General features: G+C 41.6%; 1 protein-coding gene and 1 long non-coding RNA gene across 2 annotated transcripts in view; one reads left to right on the forward strand and one right to left on the reverse strand.

Annotated features, from left to right (window-relative positions):
- Positions 1 to 1,218: 1,218 nt before the first annotated feature.
- Positions 1,219 to 15,691, reverse strand: LOC122970567. Its single transcript, XR_006399252.1, has 5 exons — positions 15,602 to 15,691; positions 15,216 to 15,388; positions 13,448 to 13,587; positions 4,925 to 6,219; positions 1,219 to 4,381 (listed from the first exon to the last, which is right to left on the reverse strand). It is a non-coding gene; the product is annotated as an uncharacterized LOC122970567 (long non-coding RNA).
- A 6,156-nt stretch (positions 15,692 to 21,847) lies between these two features.
- The window catches only part of efna3a (ephrin-A3a), a 62,211-nt gene continuing 56,517 nt past the window's right edge, over positions 21,848 to 27,541 (forward strand). The window contains exon 1 of the mRNA XM_044336716.1: positions 21,848 to 22,640. Within this exon, the coding sequence (XP_044192651.1) occupies positions 22,528 to 22,640 (113 nt within the window). The 5' untranslated portion in view covers positions 21,848 to 22,527. The remainder of the gene's footprint in view (positions 22,641 to 27,541) is intronic.

A 27,541-nucleotide genomic window follows, 5' to 3' on the forward strand; every position in this document is an offset into this window, starting at 1 on the left:
GCTGGTAAATGGTGGCCCAGTTTGTCCCCCCTCCTCCTCCCCTGTGCTCTTGCTAGTGAAATTACCAGTTGGTTACTATAGAGACGCGTTTATAAATGCAGTTTATGACTCCCTTCCTGCCCTTTCTCTCACTGCATTTACCTCCTCATTTTCCACACCTATCTTCCCTTCTCCTCTAAAATGATTTTTTTCTTGCTTTGCTTTTTTCTGTCTCTCTCACTGCTTTCCCCTTCATCTGTCCCCTCCATCCAGTTCTTTTGCCTTTTTTCTTATTGTCAAAATTTCTATTTTGTTAATTTTGCCACAGCCACCGTCAACATGAATTGCTATGCAAGTCTCATTGTGCAGAATTAATACCTAATTTACCCAGCCCATCCCCCCAAGAAAAACTACAGCATAGAGCTGTTTTCTTGAACTCCATGTAAGATGTTTTCTCACCTGCTGGAAATACTCTGGTTTGAGCGAAGGATGGCACCTGAGTATAGCATGCAAGAGGCAAGACATGACACAAAAAGTATGCACAGTCACGTAGCCGGTTTGTATTTTGGTCATAAACAACTGAGTCTCTTGCCGCTCCTTGAATTTGTCTGATGATTTTGGTGTCAGCCCTTACCCTTAGAAGTTCCCAAGTTGTGTTGTCTCTCCAGTCATTTTTGCTTGCGTTTTTGTGTAAATGACCCTTCTTCTTCGCTCTCGGATGTTTGTGTTCTTCCGATTTCGCGCCAGTTGCATGATAGAAATGTCATCAACATGCTCACTTCACTCCAGAAAATGACCTGCTGTATTCACACATGGGCTCAAATGGACATTACACAGACTTTGTACTAGGGAGCTAGCAGGGTAAAGTTTGTTTAATGTCTGGTCCAACTGATTCGGATATTTGTGTTCAATGCCAAAAATGACCTATAGTTACGTTTGAGTTACAGACACCATCTAGTGGCTGTAGTAATTATGACCTGGAGAAGTGATGCAGTTCAGATGACGTTGATATAAGGACAAATTTCCTTATTAGGAGGTAGTAGGTTGGGTGGATGGCTAGATAGATGGCAAAAAGTGGACTTAGCTGCAGGAGACCGCTGTTGGCTTCCTGTTTCCAACTGCGAGTCGAGGATAAAAAACTGTAACTAAAGATTGTCGTGGTGTTTACTGTTGCTGTGATGACAAAGATTGCCTAACTTTAAGGAAGTAACTTTTTCAGTTGTTTCAGCTGTTTCAGTCATTTCAACCCAAATCATGATCTTTTCCTAACCGTAACCTGGTTTTTGTGCCCTAACCTAACCTGACCTTAACTACAATGTTGTCACACCATAAAACATAATTATTTTTAACAGTGATTTGTAACGGTTTAGTGATTTCTGGCGGTAGTCGGCATATTAGAAAATGCACCTATGGGTCATTCCAGAGTGCATGGACAATTGACCTATATGGTCATTTAATTATGAGGATGTGTTGAATTTACCCCAATACTCAAATGGACTCCATTCAAACAGCTTCCAAATCTTGGTGTTTACCTCTGGGTTCCATCTTTGTCTGGCTTGGTGTGCTAAACTCTTTTTCTCCAATGATAAGTAAGTGGAAGACTCTTTATGATAATGCAGTTGTGTGGGTATGTGCCATATATCATTGTTTGCAAAGCACCCTCTACCTTTGTGACCAGAGAGGTAATGTAAAGGAAATAAAAGCTGTGGGTTGTCTTTGTGCTCCCTCATGAAAGTCTAATGGAGAGCTGATTCATGCTTGTATCTATCCAACAAGACAATGGACATATAGGCGTATTTATACCACTCAAAACAAAGTGCTGCTGAGGCTACAGTTTTACTCCTACTGAGTTCAGGTGTTGAGGGGAGCTAATGCACAACAAAGGGTTATGCTTTATGTAATTATGTAATAACCAACCTACCCCCACTAGCTCTGAGCGAAACACTTAGCTCCAGTTAGAGTTTTCCACAAATTCTAAGTGCTTGTTTAAAAACACATTTACTAGTCTTGTAGTGAGACAGCCACAGTGAAAAAGGAAAGCCATAACGTGGATTTATTTCCACAACTTCTCCTGTATACAATACAACAAAAAAGACAATTAATCTAAACTAAACCAAACCGAGAGGATAACATATCTGTTTCTGTGACTGACATTTTGCTTGGCAATAGAGATCGGCTGAGCTCAGGTCATTTTCATAAAATGTCACTCTTCTCTGCAGCCTGGGATTTTGCAACACAGAGAGGATTTGAATGCCTCCCTCGGTTGCCTGTCTGTCCAGCTCTAATGCCACTATCATCCTGACAATATAACAATATGCCAATCTAGTTCAACTCTGTGTAGAAGATGATGCACATTGAGTCTTGTGCCTGGAAGACATCATATAAGATGTCACCTACACAATGTCAGCTGATATGACTACTGTCTGTATCTCTGGGAAAAAAGAGGAAAAAATTCATTCTACTACATATAACGGTAAGATAGTTTTTGATTTTTAATATAAATTAATGTTATTTTACAAGCCCAGTCTTATCCACTCTAACAATGGGTAATGCTAAATGTGCACTCGCCACATTATAGAGATTTAAGAAAGACATCAGAACCATGTATATCAGCTCGAATCAATTAAAGCTTTCCAAATTAACATTTTTACATAATTTTACATAAAACAGTTGTTTCTCATTTGTGTACTCTGGTTTGAATAAATGTGGCTAGCCATCAAAGCAAAATGACTCATGATTGTTCTAATAATTTCCTTAGAAGACATTAACAAAAACACATATTTTCTTGTCTGATACATATAAATTACCAGCAACCCAAAGCCTTACACATGTAAACAAACCGACACACAGAGATGAATATAATGAGCAAGTTTTGTTAGCGGACAAGTTGCCCCAGAAGTAGATCTCAATTCATTTAGCCACCATAGTTGGTTCACAGAGCTAATTTCCAAGGTTTGGGGGATTCCTGAATCTTTAAGTGAAGGTGGCAGTGCAAAATAAGAATGACCTATAGTTAGAGTGGCCAATTATGAGAGTAAAGTTGAAAAAAATAAATGAATTTCCCTTTAATATGTTTCAGAATTGGTTATATGGTGAAACATTATAAATTCCCTTAATTGTATCGACTTTCCTCTCACTAGCCTTTTTCACTTCTAATTCAAGGATTGGATTCTTATGTTTCTCACTGAGCTCACTTGAGTGCATATACCCTTAATCTTTTCCTCATTGTGTTTGTTTTAGAGGTGTGTGTAGCTGAGGGAAACCAATTGTGGTAAAAGCAAACTAGTAAATTCTTCCTCTCCGAAAAACTGGGAATCTTTTCCTCTAATCAAACACAACAGATCTTGTGGCAGCATTGTCTTTTGGAGTTGTGAAAAATTGTGCAGTATCTCCACTTTTCCCTCTCTGGATTTTTCCCTGTGGCTGACGAACATCAAAATGATGAGTGTATAAAAGACACCCTTGATGTTTGATTCTGCAGGGCTATAACCAAAACACATTGATGTTTGCCAAGTTCTGGTGAAATTTCAAATTTTACTAGGGTCACACTTTATTATAGAAGCATATTATATCTCAATGTGATGTTATGCCAATTATATTTCTCCATTTATCTTGCAAAATAAGAAAAATATACCACCAAACTACATAATGGGCCTGGAATTAGAAGGAAACCCATTCAATGGGGGTCCATAATTCAGTGTGAGATGCATACAAGTACGTGTGTGAGATTGATATATAGTGTATCTCTGATTATGTCTGTGAATCCGCCTGCATCACGTTCCTGATTTTGTTTGCCTTGTCGGTACACCTCCATTCCAAGAAGCCATATTGGCATGGCAGGAAAAAGCCTGTCTAACACCCAGGCTGGTTAGATTATACCGTACAAGACAGCGGGACTCACTGCCATGACATCGATGACACGACGTGTGTCACCCCTCTGCTGTCTCTCTGCCATTTAGCGACGTGGCGCTCTGTGTGGGGCCCTCGCTGTATTTCTTGCCTTCTCCCCTTCTGGGGAATGTGATGAGGTGCAGTAATATATAACAAATGACTTGGTGGCAACTCATCTAATATGATTTGTGTAGGAGCTCATAAAACCTCGCCAAGCGTAACTTTAAAAGAATGAAATGGAAGGGCCGTGTTGATTCGGCTCCCTCTGTCGCATTGCAGGGATCATAAATGCGCTTGGAATCAGGCTGTGGGGATGAGGATTTTCTGTGACTTTCTATCAGCGTTAATGACAACCATATCATTTTGTCGTAAAATGTGTAAGTATACAATGTGTGTCATCCAGCAGCCACTTTGATTACACACCTCTACCTTGGTAACTCTCCTTCGCTCTGTGTCATCCTGGAAGGAAGCAGTGAGGCGTCTGATTCCCCCAATCCCCCCTGCAACGATTCTGGAAATAAATAATAAACACATTTAATTAAAATGAAAATGTGCCGCATTTCTACGTTAATCCTAATTTATTCACCTTAATTGAGCTTCCATTTGCTTTGCCAATGGTTGGCAGAAGTGTTAATAAATAAGCCATTGTCTAGATGCCATGAAGCATTTAGCTGAGCAAATCCTAATATACTGTAGCACTTCACCTGCCTAATCAGCAGAAGGAAAACTCCTCAATGTCATAAACTTCCACATGCAGCACTCACACACACATAAACTCATGCATTCACACACATTTATGCATGCCTAAGCTACACACACACACACACACTGAGGTAATTTTTCTGCAATAATTACATCCTTTTCATTTTGGAGACCCACCCCAACATTAATTATAACAGTATAATGCAATCATAGCAAACTGTGTGTTGTATAATGTGCTGTGATAATATTTCCTCACTTATCATTTATCACTCACTTATCACTCATTTATCTTTTCCCTTGCCCAACATTCGCTTGGTTGGACAATCGATCTATTTGTTCCTGTGTTCCTCACCTCTTTGTGTTGCCTATTAGCGCCATTTGGTAAGAGGATATCTCTCTCTAATGGCAGCCTTTACTCCCTTCCTTGCTCCACATCTTTTCCACCTCGTCTCCCCACTTAACTGTGTTTTTTTTTTCCTTTTTTACTAAATGATGAAAAGCTAGCTTTCTTTCTCCTAGGGCTAGAATAATCATTTTTTCCAAAGCAGGGATTTAATTGCAAGTTAAAAGTCCTCCTTCACTGTTCTTGAACTCTGATCCTTTGTCTGTCACCAAACCAGCATGGAAGTAAACTCCCTCTCTCTTTTTCTTTCCATGTCTCGCTTTCTCATTAGCAAAGTTTTCTCTTCATTACCCTAATGTCACAATTTTGTCGCTTTCTTCTTGCTTTCAGAAAATGTAATTGGGCCTTAGCGTGTTGGTCATTGTCTCTGTATCTGCTGCATGTAAAATTACGAAGAGTGAAATTTCACCCAGGGCATATTTTCACCGTCTCTTAACCTCCCTCGTGGCTTCCTCGGACTCCTGTTGGGAGACGATGAATAATTTTGGGAGAGTAGTAAATTCAGAGAGCGTGAAAAATTTCTATCAGACTCTCTCTCTCTCTGCCAACATCACTGCCCCTCCAAATGTTACTCAATCTACTACAGCAAAACACTACACCTCATGCCTTCAAAACAGTGTTTATTCAGAGCATCTGATTAGAGTCCATGCGTTTTTCTAGGGGCGTAGAAGATATCAGGTATATATATATCAAGTGGCTCGGTCCTCTTCCATGTGGCCCTAGGCAAAGCATCTGCACACATCTGCAGAGTGCAGAGTATCCCCCGTTGCCTCGTTATCTTCTCCAGAGCTGCTTAGTGATTTATTTACCTGCTCACCACATGCCGCTCAGGCAAAAAGGACGAGGGGAATAAAGAGGGAGAAAATTGAGAGAAAGAGGGAGGGAGGGAGAGGGACTGGTATAGGACAGGTGATGAGAGACAGAGGAGAGGAGAGAGAAAGGAGTCAATGAGCGAGAAAGGGTGTTCAGGCGATGATAACATGCTGACGATGAGAGGAGCAGGTGGAAAGACACATTCAGTCGTCGTTTACAGACTGACAGAGCCAATTAAGGACCAGGCAAGAGGAGGGAGGAGAAAATGAAAACGACACAACTGAGACATGGTGAACTCATTGCGCCCTGCGCAGCGCTCTTAATTCCAATCAGGAGATTTTATTTGAAAAAAATAAAATGAATCCAAATCCCAAGGATGCCACTTCGGCTTAGTGTGGACCCTGTCATCCATAAGAAGATGTCATCAACAGCTGCAGGTGATGAGAGAAAGAAAGGTATTAGTCAATGGAAAGTGACTGGACTGTCAGCAACTTCACCAATAATAAATGTGTTTGTTTGAAAGTGTAAACATACATAAAATTATACACATAATTACAGTTTAGAGACAATTTCCAATATAAATGGACACTTTGAAAGACACTGAAAGGTAAAATCCATGACCCACATGTAAACAAGAGTCACCCAAGTAGCAATTCAAGATACAAGAATAAAACCTGCTGTCACACTTGATCAAGAGTTATTTTAACATGGGAACTGACAGTTTTTTAAGTTATTAGTCTTTTCTGGCATTGTTAAAGGTTTGTTTACATTTCTGATATTGTAATCACAGATGTAGTACAGTTATTTTCAATGATAATCAGTTGGCAAACAAACAAACTGGTACTCACTCTGTGCAATGAATCTAATCTAAACAGGATATGTTGGTACAAATGGATGTACGGTTTGATGTAAATATAAAAATATCAGCATTATGTCAACTAAAGACTGGTTTCCATTATGCTTTGAGAATGTCATTATGTTTGGTTTTGATCCATGAATTGCTTTGCTTGAATAAATTTCAGTTTGATGTACAACATTCAAACACATCTCTAATGACAAACACGTAACAAGGTTACATTTACCACCCTAACCATCACATCTACAACAAGCAGATGGGTTGGCAGTGAGCACAGGCTTGCCAAGGTCAACCCCGGGGTACTCAGAGATATTGGCGCCTGTGAGGCAGCACTTTTATCCACAGCCAAGACTCACGTTGTTCCCTGGAGCTCTGCCTCTCCTCCCCATGCCACCCCCTCTGTCCCCTCTGGATCTGCAGGCTTAGCTAACTCAACCGTGTAAGCACATCTCCCCCACCGCTGGAACCAGCCTCCGCAGGGGCCCTTGCTTGCTTTGCCACACAGCACGCACCAGGCACGCACCGCCAGTTTCACTGGAAGCCAGACAGACGTTCATGGAGAAATCCCCCCGCAACCACCCTCCTGTGCTCTCAGCCCTTTCCCAACCCAGTGTGGCAGTTTTACCCCAGAGGTTCAGTGCCAGTCATGTCACCGCCAAGCCCTAAATTGTCTGGGGGTCTGAGATCTTGCTACCACATTCCACTGATTCCTGTCTGTTGCAGTTCAGGGGAAAGGCCTTGTTCAGCCCGATCAGGGCTTTAGGAGCTGGAGTGCTAAATGACCCTCTTAATGTCACCGGGGAGAAAAATGGGCAATCTCTCAATTTGGCATGAGTCGGTCCGTGGCAGCAAGGCAAGAACTTGATAGAGTGTGGAGGTTTTAAGCGGCAGGAAACCTGGTGACCTTTCCCTGTTTTCTTGCGCGCTGACTCGATTGCCCTTTTGAAAATGCTAATACCAAATGGTTCTCTACAAAACAGGTCCTCCGAGAAGGCCCTTGGCGTGTCGAATAAAAGGGTGGAAGAAGACCACAAGCAGTGTGTGTTCAGAGGGCACTGTGTCAAGTTTCAGGGTTAAAGATCTGTGTAATGTGAGGCTGGTTGCATTCATTATAGACTGAGGGTTTTTTTTTTTAAATGGCAGAGCAACTTTTCGGCAGCATCTAAATAACTTCAAACATCCAATTAACTTTATGCACAAAACAAAACTGAATTGCTCTCTCAAAATTTCAACATCTGAAGGGCCAATTTAGAATTTTATGGAACTGTTATGAAAAAAACATAAGCCTGCATTTTATGATAAAGTCAGTCTTGATTTTCCTCTGAGAAAGTATTTACTTCTCTCCGTGCAGCACCTGCCAGACCTTGCACATGGCACTTAGTTGCTTGGTTTCTTGAGCTCTGCAGAGAACACATACAGAGCAACTTAATTATTTGCGATTTTATTCATTCAACAGGCCACAGAGGTGTGCAAGAGGCGATAGAAAGCATAATTATATTAATGGAAGACTGAGATGCATGCCCTTTGTAACACAAGCACCTCTTAACAGCCAAATCAATAGCACACTACGGCTGTGCCCTCAGCCCAGGAGTGGATCACCTCCATCTCCACTATCGAGCACTGATGATCATAATAAGCTGCTTTGATGTGATTCACATCACCACAAATAATGAGGCATCCTCAATCGAGAGAGCGCTATTACCTTTTCCATCACTCTCTCTCTCTCTCTCTCTCTCCCGGCAAAGTTCACCATTAATGCAGCTAAACAAGTTTCTCTTCGAAACCTCTCCAGGGTTTTAAATCCTGTTCATTCATTTACTTTTCTCCCTTTCTCTTTGCCTCTCCTTCAGTTTGAGTGGCATTTTTAGAAGATTAATTAACATTTGGAAAAATCATCACGTCATGAGAAACTCAATCTGGCAGCGCGATGGAGATGAAAATAGAACAATGGAATCTGATGACCGTCTCTGCACAAGTATCGCCCTTGTCCATTATCAGGCTCATCAGAGAGCGCAGAAAAAACAAAGAGGGAGGACATATTCTTCCAAGATGGCCGCCATACATCTGGGTATATTCAGCTTAAAAACAGACGTAGCTCCGCAGAGAGTCCCTTATGAGGCTTGTGTAACACTATATGAGACCACGTCAGCTGAGTGTCACTGAGCTATGAACAAGTAACACTGATTGCTTGGCTCATTACTCCTCCTCACCGGACTACTGGCTAACAATGCTCCTCTGAGGCATTGCACTTGGCCCTTGTACAAGTGCTTACAGCATAGCAGACTATATGGCTTGCTGAAATAGCTCTCTGAGCATCAGCTGATCCCCCTGTGGCTCATACTGACGTTCACACACACACACACACACACACATACACACAAAAGAGCCAGAGTGTTTGCGGGGGATGCCAGAACGAGAGGATGTAAATAGAAGCAGATATTGCTTTGTGACTCTTCACTCTTTGTGACTCTTGGGAATTCTGTCAGAGGGGTCAGTTTTGACATTTGATCAAGAGAAGAACAAAAGGCGTGACACCCGTTAACATGTGGATGATGTAGTATGGGGGAGGCTATGTGCGCCTTTGGTTGACCTCTCTGTACAGAGAGCAGAAGTGAACATCTGAGTTCTGTTCCAGTAAATCACACTGACATTTATAATAAAGCCAATAACAAAACATTCATCCTTGGAGCGTAGTCTCACTCAATAGTATGTCGTTTTGTTCACTCCATATGTCTAAATAGGGATGGCAATTTCTTTTTTTAATGATCTAATATTGTTGTTAATTAAATAATTATCTTTTTAGGGGCCTTTAATGAACACCATCTTCCATAAGTCTAAAGGTTTGTTCAGACAGAACACAAAGTGAAAGTCTGGTGGCACAATTATATGCAATGTTAATGGAAAGATGCAAGTAGATGCAAATTCGCCCGGGGCAGCACGAATTGATGCAAAGACTAGTCTGCGCAGAATGAAAATGAAAACTTGAGCAAAAAATGTACGCATATCCCGGAGCTTTATGAGTCTGCTTCATAAACGTAAAAAGACGAGAGAAGGAGAGAGACTGGAGGGAAATAATGTAAAGAACCAGAGTTTCTGGTGAGTTCTGAGTTCAGTTAGAACGTCGGTGCGTCCGTCGCTAGGTGGCGTATGGCTATACAGCTAACATACTGTTGGTATGATGGTTGTTTGCGGCGAGTAAACACAAATGGTCCAGCAAATGACACAAGGTGAAAATTGCCCTGCATTCTGTCTGAACACACAGTCTGACCATCATGGTTTAAACATCACTAACTCAATAGAAGAGGCAAGTTCATGCCTGACTCAAGGGGATGTGGCTAGTTCAGACATGTCTGTAATAAAAGCAAGACACAGAGGACTAAATGGTGTAGAAGTATTAAGGACAGCAGAGATTATAGCCAAAGGGTTGAAAACACGACCTTTGAAGTGAGCGTTGGTGCATATTATGGATATGGACAAGTTGCAAAAAGTTACAGTAAATTTTAATTGAAGCTATAGTTTTTGCATGATAATTATGCTAATTAAACAAATTAATAGCTGTTTAAATTCACAAATGTTTCAACTTCTAATAGCCAGTGCTGTAGTGGATGCCAAAATATTTGTGGACTGTGGATAGGAAACCCTTTGAACATGTTTCAGACAGAAACCCCCAATGAGAGATTGCATTGAGTTACAGAAGCTAGTGGAACAGAGGCTCGCTCAGAGGTGACGTCAGGATTTCGGCTCTCTGTAACAGGGACTGAGAGGAGCTGAAAAAGTTACATTGTAGCCCAGCCACTGACCACCTGTCCGTTCTTCCACTCCCTCTGTTACGCAGACACAAGCATTTACACACACACACACACACACACACAAATCCGAATCAGCCACATGCCAGGCAATTATTCAAACAGCTAATTAGGTCAGTCAGCTCCTTCGGCCTTCCAGGCGGAGGGTTGTGCAAGATGGTCAGGCCTGACATAGTGACCTCATGACGGCTTTCCTGGGCATCACTGGCTGGGATTGGTCCAAAGCCAAGAGATGAGTGACCCAAGCGTCAGTTGGACTCATGATTGAAATCCTGAGCATCAAGTACAGGCCTTCTGGGCTTCCTGCCATGTGTCACAGTGATACTGTACTCTACAGATATAAGACAACCAGGAGTAAAGTCCTAACAGTTGGACAGGGTTTCATTTTTCACCCGACAGACAATCCCTCGAATAAATGGCTGATCTCATTTTTAGATGAACAGAGACCACGCTCAGACATTTGTGCAAGAATTTACTCAGACCTTGATTATTTTATATTTGCAAATAATTCTTAGCTTTTACTTGAACCTGCATAAAATATCAGATGGAGTTTTGGATGTCATTTTGGCACAATATGACAATGAAAAAGACTACTCAATTACAAAAAAATAAAGCATAAATTCTTCTTTAGAGTCCACAAGAAAGAGGTTTTTGTGCCCTTAGTTGGATGTTTGAGCTTCACTGTGCAGAATGATGTGCAGAGTTTGACACTTAATTCATCCACCGAAGAGGAAAGTTTATGTATGTTCATCCTAAATCTGAGTTTAATACGTGTTACCACATGCATGATTTGTGATATCACAAGTTTGGAGCCAATTGTGGTCCAGTATGCAACTTATACAAGTGTGATGTATGGAAACATGAAACCACATCCACTGAAAATGGAGGAGGAGGAAGACGTCATTTTAAGGATTTTAACGGGTTCATTGAACCTTTTTTGTGGAAAGAAACATATTAGACACAAATTATTATTCAAAGCAGACTATTTTTAAAACATGTCTTAAGGGGATCTTTAAGTTTTTGAATTGTGTCAGGGCAGCTGTCATCCTGAAACTCCAAGTACATTCAAATACAATCTAGGACAGTGGTTCCCAAACTTTTTAGCTTGTGGCCAATTAAAATGAAGCAGTATTTCTTTGTGAACCTTTGTCACTGATTCCATAACTCTATATGAAGATCTAAAGGTAAATCAACACCTATTTTAGGGAGGCACTGGCTCACAGGTTGTCGTAAGCCTTACAACTCCAATGCAATCTTTATAAAAAATTATATAGCTTTGCCTTTTTCAAGATCTGACTTTTCTTATCAGGACAGGTATGTGGTTTTCCTCCCCTTTACCTAGCATATGTCTAGGCCCCAATGTCTCCCCACCTGTTGCCAAATGTTTATTATGTATACTGCACACAGCAGGCTATATATGGCAAGTTATTTTTCCAGAAACCCAGAAACATATACCCCATACTGTAATAATACTAAACCTGTCCCAGGTTTACTGTGTGTCAACTGGTGCATGGTAATTTGATTAAACACAACTTTATTCAGGAATATGCTCCATGAGAGCACAATATAATCTCTCTGTAACTTCAAGACCGTTGTCATTAATCGTTGTCTGCTCAGTCAACCCTCCGCATATAAATAAAACTTCAGTCAAAAAGAAATAAAATAACAAAGCCCAAATCCTGATAAAAGATTGTAATTAATCAAATTATGTTCAGCTAATTGACATGCATGTAGTATAGTTTGACAGGATGCTGTTATAATAATTATGTGAAATAATGGAGGCTGAGCCTGCAGTAACTTGTTGCATGCAAACCATTTGGTGAATATACCAGTCTACAGCACTGGTTATGAGTAACAGCCTATAATAAGCTACTATAAATGACACTGCATTTTGGTCCGTGCCTGACAATACATAAATAATCAAACCATTAGTTAGCAGCTAGATGCATGTTGATCCTACTGTGTCATCATTCTCCATAATCAGCTTGTCCTCCTCCTCCTCATCTCATTCAAAATCTGTGAGCTGTCCCCATTCTCTATTTGAAGCCATAATCCCAGGGCTGTGGGGGTTTTTTTTCTCTCTCCCTCTCCCTAGAAAGCACACACAGGGAAAGGTTGATGTCCACACCAGGCCTTGCTCCGGTAGTGATTGTGACATTTCTCCTTCTCCCTCAGGGCTTTCGCTGCTCCCCCTCCTCTGTACACCCCCTCTCATCCAAAATGCTCCAATTCCTTGGGAGCAATATCTTCTGCTCGCAGAGAAAAAGGTCACATGCTCCATTATTTCAAAGCGAACTTTCGACCTAACATTTACAGAGGAGGCAGAAAATAGCTGTCGATGTGAGGACGCAGCAGGTTTATAGTATGGCTGTATATTTTTGGATGAAGAGAAGATGGATAGGTGAGTGGAGGCAGCACGTAAGGATTATCATTGTTTGACAACACAGGGCTAATTCTCTATATAGAGACAACGGATAACAAGGCTGAGAGGGCTAAGTAGTGACACATTTATCTGAATGTTCCTGGTTCATGTACAGTACAAGCTATTATGGCATATTGCAAGTCATTTCTATGCTAATAATAACTGTTCTTGTGCGCTATGGAGCCTGTACATGCAGGATACAGCCAACCCCTGAGGCTGTTATGGCAATGACTAACATTGCCTTTTGACTCTGATTCACTCTGCCAGTCAGTTCCCTCTGCCACTGCAGTTCCTACCTCCATAGCTTCTCATTAGAGCTGTGGGCAAGCACAGTGATGAGATGCAAAGTGAAGTTTTTGCCATTCAGAGTGTGTCATTAACTTAGCAGAGTGACAATGAGAGGGAAGTTGTGTTTACTGATGATGCCCTCCTTCCAGCCAGTTACTGATCATTAACGGGTTTCAGGGACACTACTTTTACTTACCGACAGACAGCAATGAGGATGGATAGAGAGAGAAAGAGGAAGACAGGGTGAGGAGAGAAACAATCCTTTATGAATACATTCAGATGCTTACTTAATTGCTTCCTCAATCGATGCTCGTCCCGTGGTCAGTCGAGGCTGCTGATTTGAGACTGGTTATTGACCAGCTGTTGTTTGAAAAACAATCCTCCGAGCTTCACTAAGAGCAGACTCAAGTGAGGGGGAAAAGAAAACCTTTTAACCAAATAGAGAATAGAGTACAATAAACATCACCCCGTCTTCCTGATTTTCTCAGCACTTTTTTTTTCCAAAGTCTTGTAGGTCTCAGCATGCTATCAGGTTTGTCAATACTTGTTTGTGCTTGTACCTGGAAGATGTGATTGCACAAAGCTTATGTAGGCATTTTTAATGCTTGGTGTTCTATAATGACACGTATCGCCTAATTTCCGAGACGCAGTGAACAAAACTTGTCTTGGCAACAAGATTTCCCATTACTTTTATTGATTTGTAGTCAATCATGAAGAAGCAGGGAGATTTTTCCTCATCTATTTGTCTATCTCACATCAGTCGCATCAATATACCATTAATATCCTTTAGTTATTAATTAATGAACCCATATTAATTAGCCAGTCTGGACTGTGGTGGCAGTGTTCGTATATTACTTTTACTACAGTTTAAACCATATTTTAACAGGTTAGTTCGCTGACTTACACCTGTTTCCATCAGTAATGCAGTATGAAAATGTTGGCTCAATATTTTCAAAGCTTTATGATTTCTTTTGTGAAATCTTGTGAATTCTCCAATTATCTCTCTCTCTGTCTCTCTCTCAATGTAATATTTACCTATAATAGACAAAAATGCAAAACCAAGTGATGGCTTCAATTTCCTCTGTTTTTTATGTGTTGGGAAAGCATCATCTGATTGGTTGTCCATTGTCTGCAGCATCTCAACACAAGTGATAGACCCTCCACTACTACAGCTGTTTAAAAATGTTTTCTTAACAGTCTTGGATTCTCGAGGTGAAACATGAATGTCCTGTACTGTTCAGTTTCGACTTCCTGAACGTTCTGTGCGGTGGAAAACATTCTCCCTCCCTGTAGCAGTCATGCTAATAACTCTCTCCTCTTTTTGTTTGCTCATCAGACACATGCTGCTATGCTCTTGTTTTCTCCCTCCTCTCCTCAATATTTCATGCCATTGAAAGTGCATCTATTCTCAGCCCATCCTAGCCCATGCCCTACCCCCCTCCTGACTGTCAAAACATAATTTTCTATCATTCGACACCCCTCCACCTTCTTAACCCTTTTTGCGCCTCATGGTCTTCTGGGTAGAGGCTATCATGTGCATTAAGCTGACCTAAGGTGTACCAAAGAAGCTTTAGTTTACCCATCGAGCCACATTTAGCTTTGATTAAGGGTTTACAGTGAGCCTAAAGGAAATGTTTGCTCATGAGTGAGCCTACATTATCATTTTAAAAACAACTGACACGGAGTACCTAATAGTTTGAATGAAATTAAATGACATTGGATACATGATGTCATCTAATTTCATTCGATTGTCACAAAACCTGATTAAAGTATTTACTTGGAATTTTGGATGGAATCATGGAATTTTAACACCAAATATGGAGGAGAGTTCATTATGCAATGTCCTTTGCTTATATTATTGCAAACCATAACTCCATATCTTTTCTCCAATTAACACACAACACTTAATGAATTTTTTTTTCATATCATACATATAATTACTGTGTCTAATCTTTCTTCATAATCATACACTGTCACGGTTGTGCTGGCAAGCGGACCCAAACGCAGAGACAACAGGCAGGCGACAGGAACTGAAGAAAATAATTATTTATTTACCAGACGCTGGTTACTGGCAGACGAAGACAAAAACAGAACTGGCTGACTTGAGACACGAGGAGCAAAAAATAACAGCTGCAAACACCCGAATATGTTGACCAGGAACTGACAGACAGGTATAAATACACAAGGAACTAATGACAGAACGAGACACAGCTGGAGTTGGGCAGGCACTGGAAAAGGAGGGAAACACAAAGATTGGTTAACAATGAAGAAAAGGAGGGTGTGGCAAGCAACAAACAGGGCAAGGCCAACAAGACAAAACACAGGTGTGCAGGGGAAAACATGCAATGAGTAGGACTAGAGCAACACATGAGAAACACAAGGTTACAAACTGTTGAGAATAAAAATCAAAGCAAGACAGAAATAAAACTAGTTTATCATACCCAGGATACCTGTTCATTAGCTGGCTTCACTGAGCCTAACTTTGGCCATGCAGATAACCAGTACTACGAAGCTGGCATGATGCCAAGTACCTGTGGAAAACTTGTTTTAGTGACAGCAAAAAGTCATATCCAACAAAGTGAAATGTAAACAATAGATTGTAACAGAATAAGAAGATGTAGATTAAAAGTGGGCTAAGGCTTAAAATACATGTAGGAATTATTATATATGTATTTTTTCTATTTAGTTGGATGATGGAGAAACCATTCTGAATATGTCACATAAAAAACTTTAAAGTAATGCCAGACTGTTTCTGCTACCGAAGCAAAGAGTGGAAAAGTAGTTAATGACTGATGAAGTCTATCTGACCGAGATGTTGTATTTATAATTATGGGAGCTGATTAACAGTGTGTGGATTATTGTTCTAATAAAAGACAAGCTTTAGTTTTTATTTCCAATTATCATCACACAGGTGTCTCATGATATTCTGAGCTGCAGTGATTGAATCAGAGTGTAAAATCATCCACATTGTCGGCTACCACTCTGTTGATAAAATAAATTTTGCACAATTAAAATGCAGCTTAAATCATCATTATGTGTTTAGTGTCATAAACAATCTTAGAAGCTCTATTTTAAAACCAGAGTGGAAATAGAAAGCCTGGAACAATAAAATGTTCCTACTGACCTATAAAAATATATATTGTATTAATGTGAAACACTTTGAGCTGTATTTTGTATGAAAGGTGCTATACAAAGAAAGTTATTATTATTATTATTGCTCTTTTTTACTTGTCACTTTATTGTAAACTCGGGACTTTTGTCCATGTCGGGATCCTGTAGTATGATGACTCTTTTTTTCTAGTGATCTGATTGGTCAGTGGTCGGGGTGATGACAAGTTGCGATCTGATTCTCTGAGGTTAACCTGCTCTGGAACAGGTTAGCATTAGTTACCATGGCAACATATCCTGGTAAGTTAAACCTGAAGTTACCTTGCTAACCCTAAATCCTGCTTTGTAGTACAGGCCCTTGGACTCAAAGGAAAAACAATACCAAGCTCAAGCACTACACAAAGAAACACAAATGGCAAATGCAGATATCACAAACAATTTGCAACTCAGAGCGCATTCAAAACACGCACAGAGCAACACCAGAAACCCCCACAAAACATCCAGAAACAGAGTCCATGACACAAACTAACTACCAGAGAAATTAAGTTTATTTGTATAGCCCAAGTAGCACATTAATTTGCAAGTGATTGAGAGATCAAGAATGTGACTGGGAGATATAGTAATGTCCTTCCTACCACTCAGACACTTCCACCATTCTGTCAGTTTCCTCTGTTTCTGCCACTTAACGTCAACTACAGTTCAAACAAGTTCATCTCTGGACCACCATCTTGGCCTTGGCTGTCATAAGCCCTCAGCACCAACATTTCCTGATCCAGCCTAAGCTTTCTAAGAAACTCGTGCTGCATTGTGGCTATTATTCTACTTATTTTGCAAACCCACATACAGTATGGTGAAGCTGTCGAGAAGCCTTGAGATTTCCATTGATAACAAACTGAAGTGGAACTATCACACAGACTTTATTGTAAGAAAAGTAAACGACAGCTGTATTTCTTATGAAAAGCAAGTGTGTTTTTTGTTCTGTGTGTTTTATTCTGACAATTTTTTATATGTCTTTTGTCGAGAGTGTTGTGACATTGTGCATCCTCTGCTGGTAATGCTGCCCGGAGGAACTTGCTCAGCAAAAAATGTGAATATTACCAGCAAAATAATAGGGTCTAAGCAAGGCGGCTTTAGTGACACCTACAAAACCTGTGCTCTCTCAAAAATTGAAAATCTGTTACTTCACCCACAACGCTTCAGGCCCTCCCATCAGGAAGACGTCTTCAGACTCCCAGTTGCAAAATGAACAGAGCCAAGAACTCCCTTTTCCCATCAGCCATTGCACTCTATAATGTCTTAGTTGCAGTGCAAAGGGGCGGGTGCATACACACTCTGTCCAACAGACTTGAGACTCACAACGCAGTTAGTGCTGCATGGTGGAAAGTAATGTGAATATTTCTGTGCTTTTTTGTGTCTTTGCACTACTGACATTAGTTTCTTGTTGAATCTTTGTACTTCATAAGCACTGCAGGACGGTGCTGTGCCTTTAATCCATGCCAGTTCACTCCTGGCATTACTCTGCTATTTCATTTCTATGCGTACCTCTAAACAGATTGTCCTCGCAGTTCTTCTCCTTGCTCCTCCAACCCTCTGTCCTTTATGACCATTTACCAGCACATCGCTCCCTTCCCCAAAGGCTCTACCCTCATCCAAGCATCCATTCCCCGGCGCTCCCTTTTCATCACAGCCCCGACGCTGAGGAACATTGTTCTTGATTGCTTGGCAGATGCCATTATCCTGGGCTTATATCTTCACAATCACATTAGCCATTTGCACAGCTGGGTACTTACTGAAGCGAGGCAAGTTAAGCACCACACTCGAGGGGACAAAATGATGGAGGCCCACCTGGAGCTTAGGCCAGGATTCTCCTCAGCACCGTGCCACTACCAAAAACACTGTTGCCCTTTCTTTCATTTAACTAATGCCTCCATGACCCCCTTCTCCATCTTCCCTCTCCACACTCAGTTTATACTTTAGTCTTCTTTAACCTTCTCTACCTCTCCCTCGATTCCTGCACTGTAATTTCTTTCTGCAGCAGGCCTACCTTCAACCTCCATCTATCTGTGCCCCCAGGCTTTTGCTATTTCTTCCACTCTTTTTCCAACACTCTAACTTTTTTTTTTGTCCCTCACTCCATTTATCCATTCTTCACTTGTGTGGGGACAGTGGAGTTAAGGGACTGCACAATGCAGATTCACACCGGATGAAAGGAGTAAGGAAAGGAAGATGAGGGAGGTTGGCAAGGTTACTGTGTTGGCACGGTTTTCTGACACAGTGCTGAGCGCGGGTAGGCAGGGATACATTTTTACACTCTTGCACTTTTACACAGAGATGTTTATTTGTCTGTGGCTCTGAGTTCAAAAGGCTTCTGCCGCTGTTGTTATTTCTGTCACAGTTACTTTATATTCAAAGTTTGACATTTCACTAGATTAACTGATTAATTAAATAAATCGTTGTTTACTGACACCGCCAATGGACATTAAACTCGACCGAGACAAACTAATTTCAATCCATTAACATTAAAGCTGAGATAAGTCCAAAACGAGACGTAGGGAAAAGAGGAACAGATGGGTGTAGGAAACTAGAGATAGCACAGTTACAAGCCAGGAGGAGGAATAAAGAAATCCCACTGTGGATGAAACCAGCACATTTTCAACAGGAATATTGCTTACACCAGGAATGAAGTCAGGAAATCAATATAGAGTCAACAAGGATATATGAAAGTGTTGAGCCTGATTGATGATAACAAATTATCTGAATAATCAATATGCCCATAGCTTCTGTTCATGAATTAATCACGAACAGAGTCAGAGTCAAGGTAACAAGCCGTGGTTACAGTTACTATAGTGTGTGCCGGTGTATGTAGCAAATTACAAACTGTACAGCTGCAGAGGCAGAGGGAGACAATAAGCATACATAAACAGTGCATCACGTGGTACGAAGTCGAGAGAACAAATGTATTCAATAACTTATGACATCGGGAAGCTTCACTCTGTCACATGTTTAAAGTACACACACACATACACATACACACACAAAGACACATCATAAATATGCATTTGTGCCTTTACTGGTTTTCACCGGGTCCAGGAAACATATTAAATGTCACTTTCTATTTTTTCATCTCACTTTCATTGGCACTGTGTGGTGGGCGCCCACAACAGGAATCCAGAGATCATCAGTTTAGGGAGAAATGGAGGAATATGCTGTTTCTACGCAGCACTTTCCTCCTGAGTGCGAGGCGACAAAAGGATGACAAATGTTAGAGTGGATGGAGGCGAGTGATCCACTGGAGCCGCACAGATAGGTGGTGGGACAGAGAGCGGGAGAGTTAGGGAGGAAGAAAAGTGATGGTACTTGCTCTTTCATCCGCCCCTTTTACTCCAGTCGCCACGGCAACATGCCTGGAGGGCACTCAAGAGAGGCGTCATCACTGACAAAAACAACAGAGAGGCTGAGAGTGAGTGAGAGCAAACGAGAGCAAACTAGACAGACTGTGTGTATGAATGAGGGCTGAGAGCGGAGAAAGTAGGCAGCAGATCTACAACTGACTCAGGCTACTTTTCCTCACTCAAAAGGAAGTGTGAATTTGACCTTCAGGGACTCAGCTAAGAAGTGTAATGAACATTCATTCATCATTGGAGGTCATTCAGATTAATGTTTGGATCGCTCAGCCAAAGTTTCACCAACAGCGACCACGTTTATGGGAGTGAATATCACTGATATCCCCTTAAAAAAAGGACACCATTATAAGATATGAAATTGGCAGAGTTAATCAAACCGAGGCTAATGCTTAATATTTGGAATTAACTGAGCCATTAATATTGCGGGCTGCCGTTAGGCTAGATAGAGTGGTTAAACCACCACCGGCGAAATTAAACAGGTTAATTAAAGTCTCCAAATTTTCATGCAGTTCCCCTAGGACTGTATTTCACTGTTAAACACACACATGTATGCACACACATATAATTACTTATACACATGTTATTACTGCACTTGGAATGGCCTGCCTCTGACTTTTCCAATATTAATCTGAATCCTAATTCCTTAACCTTAACCCTACATTATTCCCTTGGATAAGTGGGTCATTTCTCAAAAATCCCTAAATTAACCAATAAACTCTGTCTTAGAAAACAAAAGAAATCACACAAAAACACCCACTTTTGTATTATTAATGCACATCTAGATTGAGCCTCAGACCATCTCGAGCATCACAGATGCACTGACAGGTGACAGATTACAGTGAAGGGAAAACCTGAATAAATGAATGAAGTAATATAATAAATGCAAATGCTTCCACACAGGACGGGAGGGGTCACTGAACGGTTTGATGAGAATAATTTGAATCCCGTGCCACGGCTTTCACAGTCACCATATTCAACAAGTTGAACAGCTTTGGGAGATGTTGGACTGGCGTGTCAGACCTCAATCAGACCAAATTATATTTTTACCTTTTGACACGGTCTCTGTGTCAGATTAGGCGATTATATAGCCTAGTCATAAATTCTTGACCCTGACCACTCAAGTCTTTTGCAACCTGTGTTTGGGCTATTATCGGGCTGATATTGTGTAGTCAGACAGTTCTCTCCTCCACAATAATCAAAACACCAAATTGGGAAATATCTTTTGGAAGAATGAATGGTGTTCATCCCTCCTGAGACTTGATGAATCTATTCCAAGGAGCACTGAAGCTGTTCTGGCCTGACTACTACAATTTATGCTGTTTTTTCCCTTGAATTTGTCTAATATATCAAATTAATTAATTTTCAGCCTGGTCGCCAGAATAAAACGTTGGCATTGCACGTTTCTGCAAACCACAGATACATTGAATATCTACGTTTCAACATGTGTAATATGTAGCCAATTAACATTTCAACAATATGTATCATATCAACATTTCTAAAGTGACGTACTTCACATGAGATCTATATGAGCTGACTGTCTTTTTAGAAGGAGGAGGGGTCGGTGGATGGTTAGTAAGTTTGTTAAAAGAAAGTTGGAAATCAGCAGAAAGCAAGGTTTGAGACCACCTCGAAACCAATGCCTGCTTCCTGTTTCAACCCACAAAACCAGGTGTTTTTGGCGAGACGTCAGGACATTTGCAACAGTTTTTTTTTTTTAACCCAAACCATGATCTTTCCCTAACCCTAACCAAATGGTTTTTTGTGCCTAAACCTAACCAGACCTTAACCACAGTGTTGTCACATCATAAAACATCATTATTCAACTGATAATGGCCAACATTGAAACGTGAACATTTAACGTGTCTGTGGTTTGCAGAAACATACAATGCCAACGTTTTGTTCTGGTAATTTGGTTGCCATTTTTACATCTGAAATCTGGTTGTGGACAGAAATTTGAATAGTATGCCCCTGTACTTAACTGATATCATAATTTCACAGAAGATGAGGATTGTAAAAGTTTTCTAGTGTGAAATAGACCTATCTGTGATGTGACCCGTGTTGCACATAACATCTGTGATGGTTTGTTAGTGTCTGCCTACAGCTAAACCTACTGTAGTCTTAATCCCTACCTTCACTCTAAACTCAAACAAACCTTAATTGTAATTTTTATCCTAAAATAAACCTACTCCTAATTATCATCTTGAACCTAAAAAAAAAAAAACACACACACACACACACACACACACACACACATAAACACTGTGGATGCTGTGAGGGGGCGGGGCAGCAGGATAGACGGACATGTGAGCGCATCTCTGCCATCAGAGGGCGGGTTTGTAGCGTTGTGTGTGCAGCGTGTGGCTGCTGCTGCTGCTGCTGGTGCTGGTGCTGATGATGATGATGATGAGAGGAGCGGCAGGTACACAAACCTTTCAACGGAGATCCAGCGGCTTGGATGCGACTTTAAAGCTGCGCAAAGAACAATAAACACCGACCTCAGCTGTCACCTCTGAATGTGTTAACCTCTCTTGCCTTATCATTAGTAATATCTGTTCCTCTTTTAATGAAAGCAGAATTGCTAAACAAAAAGAAGGAGTGAGTAGAAAGTGCGCAGCTTCACCGAAAAAGAAGTGGAGATGCCCAAATGGGTCTCGTCGCGATGGGATTGGAGTTGAAGAACACGTAAGCACTCACAAGTCACCCTGATTCAACCCGTTGTTAAGGTAACTGGGAACTTGAAAAGGCGTTTTTGACCTGCTGGGATGTTGTGAACGACACAGTCGCCTGGGACAAGAAGGAGCGGGGACGCAGAAGGAAGAGAGGGGAACCAGGGTTGGACGAGCACCGGAGGGATTATGGCTCTCGCAACGTTATTTTCTCTCAGCCTCATCACGCTGGCGCTTACAAACTTGCACCTGTCGAGAGCCAGCGACCGGCATGCGGTGTACTGGAACAGCTCAAACCTACTGTAAGTGGCTTTCTGCAGCCGTAACGCAGCCTTGTCCGTGTTAAGTACAAATTAACTTGTGTTCCTCTTTGCTGATGTGCACCTGTGCTGGTAACTTGTTTACAAGACTGTGATCGTCCTCTGCAGTTATGTCTCTTCTAGTTACAGCATGAAGCCTGTGAAACACCATTGAAATACCTACATTAAATAACTACCAATAAGACAGTTTCCCCCCCTATTTTAGATAAGACATCACCTGATTGTCTATAATAGTCAACAACTGTCCCATTAAATATTGCATCTTTTCCTCTCTTGAATAATTTTGAGCCTCATATTTCTTTCTTTTTCCGGTCATTTAATCAGTTTGAATAATGCATCTGCACAGGCAAACTGTTTCGACATCTTTCCACCCTGCATGCAGAGAGTGGTTCCTATAAATATTTGATTTCTATCTCACATTTAGTGCATCTACAGCTGAACAATAATGACTCATTTAAGCAGTCATCTTTTTTTATTCACCATGCTTACAGTTTTGTGCTGTCGATCATCCTACCTGCCCGTCATGCAGCACAGATACATAATTCACATACACAGCTCTAACTAATAATAAGTATGCCTGCCACACACACACACACACACACACACACACACACACACACACATATATTACCTGTAATGTATGCACTCACTCACACAAACACACACACACACACACACGTCTGAATCTATCCTTGGACTCTGGTTCCTCCTACAGCAGTAAGGTTGCTTACCTCAAGTAAGCTTCCCCAGTCTCTCTACCTGTGAGCTATAAAGCCAGCTTGCTGTGGGGCAGAGATCGATGTGGATTCTACTGCCTTTGTCTTCTCATTAGCCAACAGTGAATCCATCTTTCTCACATTCTTTTATCTCCTCTCCTCACACAACCTCCCTCTTTGCCCCCCACTCCTCTCCTCCTCCTCCTCCTCCTCTATCTGTGTTCTTCCTCTGTCCATTTGTATTCACCTCAGACGCGGGTCTCTCCTATCGCCTCTCTCTATCTCATACTTGCTTATTTTCTTCCCTCCCTTATTTTTCTACTGTGTCTCACCAGCCGGCCTGTCCCCCTCAATTCCCTTTTTTTTTCTGCATCTCATTACCGCCCCCCCATCTGCTCTTGGTCCCTCATTCACCTCCCAAGCTCTCAGCTTAGAGTACACATACAGTAGATGATTAGAATTAGAAATTGTATGAAAGTTGTTTGAATGCATATGGATGCGGGTTCATTCAAATATTTGAAGGTTTCCTCAAGTCAAACAGTGCAAAAACTGCTGTAAAAACTGATGGAAAGGTGGTGCGACACTGCCAGTTCCTCATTAATGTTTATGAGTGAATGGCAGAGTCACATTCAAAACTGTTTTAGATTTATGACTGCAGTTAATCCCGTCAGTGTGACATGAATAGAGAAGAAGTATATTAAGCGGGACTTACTTGCATTTAAGCGCTGTAAAAGTGCACAGGTTCCTGCGTGTCTTAATCACCATTAGTCCTATTTATCAATTTTAATTAGTCTTTCCGCAGTATGCTGCTGTATGTCTAAAATGATTTTCACAGCATGAGTATGGTTGCTCAGTGTAGCCATTCATTACAGTGTTAGCACATTTTGTGGACTTAAATTGACATTTATGTGGTAAAATGACAAATATGCACACATTAATGAATTCAGAATACTGTGTGTGTGAGAGGGAGAGAGGGGGAGACAAAGTGCAGGTGGGTCCACATGCCTGTGTGTTCACAACCTCTCCTTTCTCCATAGTGAGATACAAATCTCTAAAATAATGCAAAAACTGACCCAGTTTGCAGGTAGCAGACAAATCCTCAGAGCCTATGGCAAGAATACTGATAGCCATCAAGCTTTTAAAGGCCTTCGGCTTCGGGCCACTTCTCCACCACTCTGTCTACATAGAGAACCAGCTGAAGGCCTCGCTTGTTCAACGATGCAGCTCCTTCTCTCATCCAGCTCTGGTTACAGAGACAAGCTCAGGAGAGAGCTGTAAGAAATGAAGGCAGCCAGAAAGAGCCAGAAACCAGAGGCCTTTTGGGCCAAACACTGGTTGAGGCCTAAATATTTTACCCTTGAGTGCAGCATTCAGCGCAGATGGTTACGGCACAGCTGCAAGAAATGGGATCACTTGGAAGTCAAGCTGTTTGTGCCAAAGCCATGAAAATAGCTTTTTATGATAACACTCAGCTAGAAATGTCTTGCTCTGGTGTATTGAAAGTCAAAAGGGGATTGTCACACAGTTGATACCCAGTAATACTGTGCTGTTTGATTTTTGCTTCTTTTCTGAGGTAAACAACATCAGACGATTATAGCTTTTTCCTCTGCCTTGGACAATTTAAAAACAAGATGTCTCGATTATCATAACCCAAAGAAATAGCTCAGAGTGCTTTGATTACCGCCCAAGTCCGTCACGACCACACTACCCCCCATTAGAAAGTGTCGCTCTCAGCTTCCGCTCACAGCAGTGCGCCTGGCCAACTCGTTACAGATGTCCCTGCTAATGGCTGACTGAGGCAGGAAAAAACACACACGCAGGCCATTAAATCATCTCGCATCTGAGGCCATCTGCCAATTAGAGGGGGGAGATGTGGAACATCTTGAGAGCACGCGGGAGCAGCGGTGCACTGCGGTAGCCTCGCCTACCCACAAGCAGCGTCCCATGCTCCTGCCACCTCCTCCCATCAGGTGTTTGGCCTCACTGGTTAGGCAGGCCGCATCTCCATAATTGGGCACCCTATGTCAGCAGGATCAAAACAACAGCGTGGCTTTCATTCACTCTCCCACTCCTTCCCTAAGTCACGCAGTCTATCTATGAATCCTCATAGCGTAGCAGGACGCCAGAGCAAAAAGCCTTTGCACAGACGTGGGAAGGAATAGCAGGAAATTTGAAAATGTGGCACACATCTCTTTGCTATTTCGCCATTCCTTTGCATGCCCAGCGAGATGAAAGTTGTCTTTCACTGTTTGTAGCTGATTCTTGGTGAATTACAGCTCTGCGTGTCTCATACTACACATTATGACCCTGATTTGGACCTGAAATGGTGTCTGTCAGGCCCCTAAACCACACGCAGAAAAAACAACCCAATCCCTGGCACACCATATCTGTTGCTACAAAATAAATTATCACCTTGACAAATAGCTTCTCTGAGAGTTCCAGGTACTGAGGCCTGGTGATCAATGTTGAGTCGAGGTGCCGTCTTACTCAACAGGCTCATTAACTGCCAGGTTGGTCTGTGTGGGTGTGTGGAGACCCAGCTAGACTTGGAGGTGGTTTCCTGTGGGGAAGAGGAGAACCCTGACACCCCACAGGGAAAAGTTTGTAGATATTTCGTTGCAGTGGGGGGAGGCGTTACTGAGAAATGAGTAAAATGAAGAGTGAGTGATGGAGGAGGTGATGGAGAAGGAGAAATCCGAAGATAGATGGAGGAAAAGAGAAGGATGCAAAGTGTGAAGAATATTATAGAAAGAAAGAGGTGGGCGTAATGGAGAGATCGGAAGGAGAACACGCTGGAAAGGTGGAAAGCAGAGCAGTCTTGCAGGAGAAGTAAGCGAGGGAAAGATTGATTGAGTTGGCCAAAAGTCAGGAAGGGTGAAAGAGAGCGCGAGTTTTACCGGATATGGAAGTTGTGTTATTTGGATGAATGTGCTGTAGCTGCTGTTTTCTGAGGAGATGATACCCAAGGGAGTTGATCTGTACTAATGTGGACACAGACTGGGTCATTCATGTGGACCAATGCTCAGAGACAATAGCCCCCGCCATTCACCTGCCCCTCAGCCCTGCGCATCATGGCACAGACGGAGCATACAGGACACAAGCGGATTTGCTACCTGATTACATGCACGTCCGTCCGCCTGCAGCTCCGTCTCTGGTCTGTCTCGGCGATTTTGCATACAAATGTGTCTTATTTACTGGTATTCAATTTGTTCTTTCACATTCATTGTACAGCACATGCTCTTCAAACAGCATTAGATAGTGTGTCGTTTTTTTTCCTTGGTTGCAGTTGTGTTAAATGAGAATATGTGAATAACACTGATTGAAAAGTGCAAATTGACCTTTCATACGTTTTTGAATTAAACATGTTTCTACAACTCTAATTAAGTATTTCCCTCTCCAATTATTCAAGTTGTTTGTGAATATTTGAATGCTTTATATTCTTTATCTGGCTTAGACATGAAGGAGATTAGGTTGATGAACTGCGCTGTTAAATGGATAGTTAACTTGACATTATCACCTAGCTTCATTATGCTGCAGATCTGCACTGGTGTCACAAAACTTATTGGTGTGGTAAGTGGTGTGTTAGCCATTTTTAGCTCATTGGAATCTGCTATGAGTCACGTAAATGGATGGAGAAACACTGAAAGGATGTTTAATGGTTTGTATGGATCCAAGAGTGGGTGTGGAGATCAATACATTTATATGGTAGGGGAAGGTGAATGGACCCTGGCCGAACAAAAACACAACAAGGTTGCTTTCTGGGCAGCAATCAATCTGGGTGCATCAGGTGATCAATGTCCAAATGCATTTTTAATTTGATTTCACGGTGTCAGTAAATTGCCATGAAATATATGGAGCTCGGCTCGGGAAGCCCAGATCAAGTATTGCCTTGGAACAGCATGCCTGAGAATTGATTATTATGGACTTGTCAGTCACTGCTCCAGGGTTCATGCTCCGTGGAGGCCTTAACTATGTCTACACTAAACAAGGCCTTGGTATAGCAGCAGCAGACTCAGAGAGGAGAGTGGTTAAAAAAAACACGAGGCAGATAGAAAGGCAGATGAAAGAAAAAGATGTGTTTTAATAAGTCTGAGAGACCTAAACAAACTGTAAGTTGCTCCCCCGCAAGATAAAAATAAAAGTAGAATGCTGAACTGTACATTAGAT

The sequence above is a fragment of the Thunnus albacares genome, chromosome 19, assembly GCF_914725855.1.
Source record: "Thunnus albacares chromosome 19, fThuAlb1.1, whole genome shotgun sequence".
Lineage (NCBI taxonomy): Eukaryota > Metazoa > Chordata > Actinopteri > Scombriformes > Scombridae > Thunnus > Thunnus albacares.